This window comes from Semicossyphus pulcher, unplaced genomic scaffold, assembly GCF_022749685.1.
Source record: "Semicossyphus pulcher isolate SPU_LCO1_2020_fin unplaced genomic scaffold, fSemPul1.0.p SCAF_10, whole genome shotgun sequence".
In the NCBI taxonomy this organism is placed as follows: Eukaryota; Metazoa; Chordata; class Actinopteri; order Labriformes; family Labridae; genus Semicossyphus; species Semicossyphus pulcher.
This window is the reverse complement of record NW_027211604.1, coordinates 13,591,157-13,599,232: the sequence shown is the minus strand read 5'-3', so window position 1 is coordinate 13,599,232 and position 8,076 is coordinate 13,591,157. Positions and strand designations below refer to the sequence as shown.

The 8,076-nt window shown below is 40.4% G+C and overlaps 1 protein-coding gene across 1 annotated transcript; it reads right to left on the bottom strand.

Annotated features, from left to right (window-relative positions):
* Positions 1-356: 356 nt before the first annotated feature.
* LOC138600515 (lysosomal proton-coupled steroid conjugate and bile acid symporter SLC46A3) lies at positions 357-7,730 on the bottom strand. Its single transcript, XM_069671937.1, has 6 exons — positions 7,647-7,730; positions 6,147-6,353; positions 4,246-5,128; positions 3,668-3,751; positions 3,282-3,438; positions 357-1,937 (listed from the first exon to the last, which is right to left on the bottom strand). Exons 2-6 carry the CDS (start codon positions 6,330-6,332, stop codon positions 1,781-1,783), a joined length of 1,467 nt encoding a protein of 488 aa, XP_069528038.1. The 5' UTR covers positions 6,333-6,353; positions 7,647-7,730; the 3' UTR covers positions 357-1,780.
* Positions 7,731-8,076: the final 346 nt, after the last annotated feature.

The following is an 8,076-nucleotide window of genomic DNA, read 5'->3' as shown; positions in this document are numbered from 1 at the left end:
AATATCCCAATATTTATTCTAAAAACCTGCATATTAACATAAGACACCATAATAAAGTCTGCATGTTTTTGCTGACTGGATGTCTGATTAGTGAGCAGGCTTCCCATGAGGATAACGTCTCCCTGGAAAAACAGCTGATTCTTTCAAGGAAAAGGTCCTGGCCAATACTTCTAATCACATCATTGCAGTTTCTCATGAATCTCCATTAGTGGCAGTTTTAGCAAGCAGCAGACAAGCAAGACTTACAGATTTAAAATGAAGAGAGTGTGTTGGGCTTGTCAGTGGAAAGAAACGGTCTTCCTGATTGATTGTGGTCTTTGAGAAAGTGTTAGAGGAACTCATAAGATTCTCCTAGAAACCACTTCATTTATTTTAGTTTGTTTTCAATTGTGCTTATACAAAGACATGAAGGAATGAACAACTTAACAGATACAGCAGGTGAAAAATCAAAGTTATTAAACATCGTAACTTGAAGACGAATCACATTACAAAATTACACTCAGTTTTTCAGCTGTGTGGCTACTTGAGTTTGGAATTAATCATTGTGTCAGAGTATTTATACTGAAATAACATAGTACAAAATCATTTGATAAACTGCCAATCATTGTATATTAAAAACTCCAACCTTTACCCTGACTCTCTCTCCCTCACACACACACAAACACATTAATATTCTTATAATAACCCTCCTGTTCTTCAAATGTCTTCATTGTACATGTTTAAACAGGATCTTGTTTCAGTCTTTTCCTTCTTAAACATCCCTTAGGTCACCAAACATTAAGGTTAGAGGACAACTATAAAACAGATTTGTTTTTAAGACAATGAATTTCTTAAAAAGCACTGACTGGTTTCTATTAAACTCTCACCTGGGGGTTACTGGCTTCACATTTTGAATTAGTGTGACACATGCACACTTATGCTACAATATTTTCTTATTTTTTGTCTTTAAGAAAATGTCATTTGTTTGAAACTTAATGTAAAAAAAAAGGTTTGAGTTACATTTCTTATTTGGTGTGTTGCTAGAAATCTCGTTAGACAGACGTGGGCTAAAGGGCTGTCTGATGTCGAAGTGAAGCGGTGACAAAAATAAAAAACACTGCGCACACTTCAACTGAAATGTTCATTTATATGACTATGGCTGCAGCGGTACTTCTGCTTCTGTGTAGGAACTCCGGCCAGCTTCTCCTAACACGGGCCTTGCTATTATCCTCTGTATAGTACACTTACTATTGTGCCTCATACACGCCCACTTCAAAAAACCTGAAGTACCCCTTTAATAGAGAGACAAGGGCAAAAAAACTAGGACATACCTGAATCAGTTCTCACAGCTTAAACTCTGAAAATAAATAACTTTAAAATTGCAAATCAAATCACACTGAAAAACTTGTGAAAACACATTAATTCCTTTTGAATGTGTTGGCCACTTTGATGTATGTGTTGGCCACTTTGATGTATAAAAAATATCTAAGAATACTCACACACCTTCCTAATTACATACTTATATGTACGTGATTTGATGCACAGCATTAACATCCATCCATTCATCCTATTTATGCTACAATCCTGGCATGTATCGAATGCAAAAATGTTCTAATAAAAATGTCCTGTTTTAGATCATTTTTGCAAACAACTCCCTTTTTCAGTTTCCATAATTTCAGAAGTAAAAACAAAACCAAAGAGATGCATCTGTAACCTGCAGTATTAGCTTGTGCAACTGAACACACAAGTCATCGAGGTACTTTAAGGCAAAGTAACTAAGAACTCATAAGGATATAAAAACCTAACAAAGTGCTGGTGAGGTTTGGGCAGTCTGTGTGGCTCGGCTTAGAAGAGGACTGTTTTCATTCAGATCTTCAACAGGTTCCTCCTCCCCTGAGTAGACGGGCTCTGCCTTTTTTTCCTCATTGGGAACATCCACTCCGATCAGCCCCACCACCCTGAAACATGGGAAAACAGGCATCGTCAGAAACGAAGCAAAACAAGGGAAAGGGCAGGGTCTCTAACAGTTCCTTATGAGCAGTTTCAACACAGCTTCTGTTTGCAGACCTGCATCGGCTTGTTTCAGTAAGGGACAACACACATCCCTTTTAGCAAAAGGATTAGTGAAATTCAAACACTTACGATTTAAATGGGATACTGATCTTACAGGTTTTAATGTCAAACAGCTAGAATGAATCAATATCTAAAAGTTTATGGAACTTCTTGGTATAAGGGATCTTTCTGTGGAGTGCGTATCGGCCTTGGCTGTTAGCCTGCGATTATTGAACCAGTGGTTTTGTTATTCTTTGACTTCTCTGAATAACTGGTGCATGTGACAGAAGTGCATCCACTCACGCTGCACCTCCCAGACTGACTTAGCAGCCCTAGTTGCCCAGCCCCACTCAGTGTGACGACATGTAGGAACATGGTACACCTTTGAACCTTTCTTTATACATGAGTGTCTGTGTTGATGGTGAATTAGTCAAGGAAAAGAGAAGACGTAAAATACATGACAAACATGCATGTGAAAAGGTTGCTCTGTGGGGGAAGTTGTCGTGATTAATCCAGGAATGAGGAACCGAGTCTTCTAGGTTTTGAAGGGCACATGTAAAGCAGAACTTTTCTTGTTTGAGTCAGCTGGTAACCAGTGACTCAGCAAGAAAAAAAGAGCTGTTTATACTGCAACTCAATCCACAGCGTACGGCTCGACAGCTGATGCATGAAAAATAACCTGCAACCTAGTTTGCTCAATAGCAAGACCAACAGATATTTCTGTTTGTTTGTAGGAAATTGGTCATGTCATGTGATCAATGCAATCCTATCTTTAGGACACTAATATTTTTGGAGGGTCACTGAATGCACCACTGAGGATAGCTTTGAAAATGCAGAATGGTTCCTGCTTGCATCATGTTATAACCTAACCATGAGGGATGACCTATTTCTAGGACACTTGCGCTACATGTTGGTTTTTATGGCTAACTAAACCCCATAGTGTACAAGTTTAGAAGCTTATGATTGTGTGCTTAAATTATGTTTTTGCACTACATAATAAAACGTGCAAAAGTGCTTCTTTGGGACTTTAATTTTGTGTTACATTGGCGACATGATGGGCTGCACGGTTGTGCAGTGGTTAGCGCTGTCGCCTCGTTCGGAGGAAGTGGGCCTCTCTGTGTGCAGTTTGCATGTCCCCCCCTGTGCATGCGTGGGTTCCCTTTGGGTACTCCGGCCTCCTCCCACAGTCCAGCCCCCCCGCGACCCTGATAAGAGGTATAGATGGATGGATGGCAAGATGGTGAACTTACGCTACGAAAAACAAAGGGATGGCACAGAGTCCTGCAGACAACAGGAAGACAAAGCCAGGGTACCACTTCACAGTAGCAGCATAGACACTGTTGAAGACCGCCGAGGACACATTGCTGGTTAAACTCTCGAGGAAGCAGAGACAGGCAAATAGGGCTCCTGCAAAAAACAAAAAACAAAGAAAGAATAACAACTTGTTTTAAGAATTGACAGGTGGACAAACAGGACACTCCTAAAATCAAACTCTAAGGGTAGAGCAGAAAGTTGAAGTACTTTGTTTTCAGGTGTTTTTATGAAATTGCTGAGTCAGACAACTCTTCATGGACTCTGACTCTACAAACACAAGGACATGGTTCTTTGGCTCCTGCAAAGCCCTAAAAGCACTCACCCTGCTCAGACTTTGAGACGATCTTTGACATCATGGAGCGCAGAACGGGATAAGGCATGACAGCGAGGAACATCGGTATTCTCACTGCGGTAACCAAGTCACAGTCATTATATTACACATCATAATGCAGGGACTATTGTGCAACCACATCAAATATACACGCATCATAAAGTGAATTAATATTGCACTATAACTTTATGTAAGGTTATTTTTTTTAATCAAAATGTGCACTGATAAGTTTGTTATATTATCTTATCATTTTACTATGCAATTATCTCATGAAATAAAAAAGATACTGCAGCCATAATCTTCTTCTAGACCTTGTTAACATGCTGGGAAAGGTTCTGTCAATCAGTAACCTCGGCAACCAGCCTGTAAAGTTTAATTATGTAATTTCTGGTTTTATAGTTCTCTTCAGTTTTCCCTTTCTATTTTTTTATGCAGCTAAAATATGAAATGTTTCGACATCAGACAAAGAGTAGCAGAACTCAAGGCAAGACTTTGGTGTCTTTTTTCACTTAAAAAATGAGATTTAAAGCTACTGTACACAATTGGTTTAAGCAGCAAATTTTTCTCACCTAAAAACATGAATAAAGTGGTCTTGGTGAACCCTAACAGGATCATGCCTGATGAGACAGACAGGATCCCGAACAGGACAATGAGCAGCTGTGGCGCGCCGCAGTACGTGAACGCTGACACTCCTACAAAACTGGTCAGGAACACGGTGGAGGAAAGTGCTGCGCCGTAGCCGATCAGAATCTCAGTCCAGCACAGCGGCTTGTTGAGCTCATATAGAGTAATCAAGGAGACCCCTCCAATATAAGCAAAGGAGAAGCTGAGGAAGATGAGTAACAGGAGGACCAGGACAGTTGTACGCCTTCTGCTGGCCCCTGCAAACAAGTGGTAGACCCCGTGTATCACCTGTTTTAAGGCTGAGGGCTGAGGAGACCCTTCTAGATTAATGGCATCAGTGGGAGGCTTCTTCACAGTCTCTTCCAAAATAAAAATTGCATAAAAAAGGATTAAACACTGACACAATGCAGAGGTTACAAAAGGCCAGTTAAAGCCCGCAGCTCTCAGGAAGTAGCCTGTTGATATTGAAGCCACCCCCGATAACAGGCCGATCATCATGTCCACTCCCGCCATGCGCAGCGTCTTCTGCTTGCCGTCCTCACACAAGTCCGCTATGTAGGCGAAACAACCCCCGAGAAAAGTGCCCAAGCCGCCGAACAGAGAGCTGAGGATCGAGGAGCCGATGAGCAAATAGAGGTTGAGCTCAAAGAAGGACACGGTCAGGAAGGTCAAGGTGTAGAGCAACGTGCCGATCAAAGGCATGATGATTGTGATTTTGCGGCCCCCCCGGTCGCTGTACGCCACAAGCATGAGAGTGACAACCAAAGAGGGGATGGTGGAGAAGAGCTCGGTGTAGAGGGAGAAGAGAGATGCCTGCCTCTGTGCCTCCTGGAAACACAGAAAGAGAGAGTCGTTGTGTTATAAAATCACGTCTGCATTCAGCTTATTAGCAGGTCTCTGGAGGCATAATAGCTCCATTCAAGCTGGAAACTACCCGACAAACCACACGAGTTAAATGGAGATAGTGACGAACAAACATTTCCTGCAAGGTTTTTCTTATTAAAGGCCAACAGGAACAAAGCTTTTCACTATAGTGCGACAGGTGCAGTAGGGGCTGTTTCAAGACAAAAACAGGCTTTTCTAGTTCAGGGTGTTGGTTCTCACTTCCCTGTTGCATTCCGTTTTTGTCTTTAAAAGACTTGATAAAAATAAAAGGGTTCCTCATACTACAGACATATTTCTTTCAAGTCCTTTGAAAAGGCAGTATGTGTTGGTGTACTGCAAGTTAATAAATGATCATTATAACGATTTAATAAGTTTATCTCTCTTTGGCATATGTATTGAGTTCAGAACTCTAGCCAGAGGTCTCTCTTTCATATCACCTCATGGTGCAGTAGCTGAATCAGGTATATTTACCCGAGCTGTGTTGCAAGAGGAGTTTTTAAAGGATTACAGGAAAATTTATGCTGAGTCATGACAGCTAAGAGCTGAAGGCAAACATTACTTTCTGAGCTACCAACTGCACTTGAGGAAGAAAAAACTGCACCTCTGCTCTGTGTTATATTTTTGTCCAGAAAACATTTGTTGTCATCCACACACAGAGACCATGCCACATCAATCATTGAGTCAGCGTCACATGCATAACAATGTAGCAAGCAGCAAAAACAAAGAAGAGCAGAGGCAGCTTTTTTCTTTAAGGGTTATGTTAAAATAGTTCTCACATAATATCCATAGTGCTAATGTAAGTGTAAATGTTCTTCTCATACTGAAAATGTTCAACTGTTGGGTTTATATAAGAGCATTTATTCTAAGCGTGTCTAAAGTGAACTTGTTCCAAACATTTGTAATTGGGAACACTGAGTTACTTTTATTCATCCTCTCTTACATGCAGTAATTAATGACAAACCTCATGGTAGCTCGGCTGGCTGCTGTTTGTTGCACATCTGGAGGTGTTGTCTGAGACGGGATAGGTGTTGTTTGTCAGCTGCTCCCATATCCGCCGGTACACATACTGCTGCACAAGAGGATAGATGAGAAAACTGGAGAAAGCGTACAAGGCAATCACCGGCTCCACAAGGAAAAGGCCCTTCATTTTGAGGGGTTGTGATATTCCCTGAAAAAGAGATGAAGAAAGTACATTTAAGATGAGTGCAGAGAATATGGGGAAAATACGGGTCAACTGTACATGTTTGAGCAGATATAAAACTGTTATAACAGTTTAATAAAATGTAGTACATTAAAGAGCGTAACACTAGATTCTGTTTTTGCAAAATTCAACATGCAAGTACAGTTTACAGAGGAAACATACAGTATGTCATCCACATTATTCCTTCCTTCCTTTGTTTGTCCCGGTGCGGGGTGAAGTTAGTTTTAAGTTGGATATTTGACAGACATTCACTCTGGAGCCAGCGACGTTTTCTCAATCTGTCTCCCCCAGAGATGTTAGAAGGACTGTTAGCTCAACTCCCAGCACAGAGACTGATTTAGGGACCATCAATAAATTACTGTTTCATGGGCACAAAACTGTTAGTTTTGCAATATCTCCATGCTGACTTACCCATATATATGAAAGCAAGAATTAAAAATCAAAGTAAATTGGGCTGATGGCTTCCACTAATTATTATTGAAGTGTAAAACATCTTTTTTATATAATCATTGCTTTTTAATTGCCAGTAGCTTTCATGTCATCCAGTGCCCTCAAACCAATCTCAGATGTACTCACTAGGACAAAAACGCACACATTTTAATTCAAAAGTATTAATACTAAATGGAAAAAGCAAAAAATATAATGAGGTGTGTCTTGTTTGTCCAAGTGAGTTTAATCATGTAAAATTGTTTTGAGGGCACTGGGTCACATGACACGGAGAAGCTATTAAAAAAACAAACACAAATATTTAATATTAATATTAAATAGGTCAATATTTGTAGCAACAAAATCTATTACAACGAGGAGTGTCTTATTAGGGCACTGGTTCACATGACATGGAAGTAAAAAAAGCAATTATTCCTCAAAAAACATACATAACATTAATTAATACCGCAACAGAGACCTATGGGCAAGTCAGCATGGAGATACAGTAAATCTAACAGTTTTGTGCACATAGAAAAGTAAGTAATATATAAATGGTCAATCTCTGTTGGCTAAGTGCAAGTGCCTGAATTTGAGTTAACCGTCCTTCTTCTACCATCGCTGGGGGAGACTGCGTGAGAAAACGTCGCTGCCTCCAGAGTTAGTCTGTCAAATGTCCAACTTAAAACTCACTTCACCGCGATCTGTGAATACAGTATGCTGCACGATGAGCTAGACTAGGACATTAAGACATGAAATGCAAGATACCAGCAGCTTCCTTTGCCGTATGCTGTTTTCTTATAGAATGTATACAACAAAATGCATCATGACACCTACCTTTTAGATAGTATCTCGGATCATGTTTACCTCTGCCAATTAACCCCAGCCAGACATAATGTTTTCGAGGTCGGTGGGAGCACTTATTTTATACGAAGTGCAAGCCGTTGTTATGAAACGGCGAAGTCCCGCCCCTCGTCGTGTAGGATTGGACAACGGTCTTCCGAGGCTGCGTTTATTTGATGGTACTGTCAGATGGAACTGTCAGTTATGACTAAAGCCGGACGAGAACATTTTGTGACTTCCTGTAACAGTACTAGCAGGCCCTTTGTTTCATATGTACATGTATTTTAAGTACCTCTTAGGAAAGTTTGTTGATTTTAGCCTGCGAAATATTATTTTTTAAGTTCTCTACATGTTTTAGTTTCCCTTTGTAAAAAGCGCACGATACAATTTCACAGAGTATTACGGTAACGTGAGGTAGGCGTGT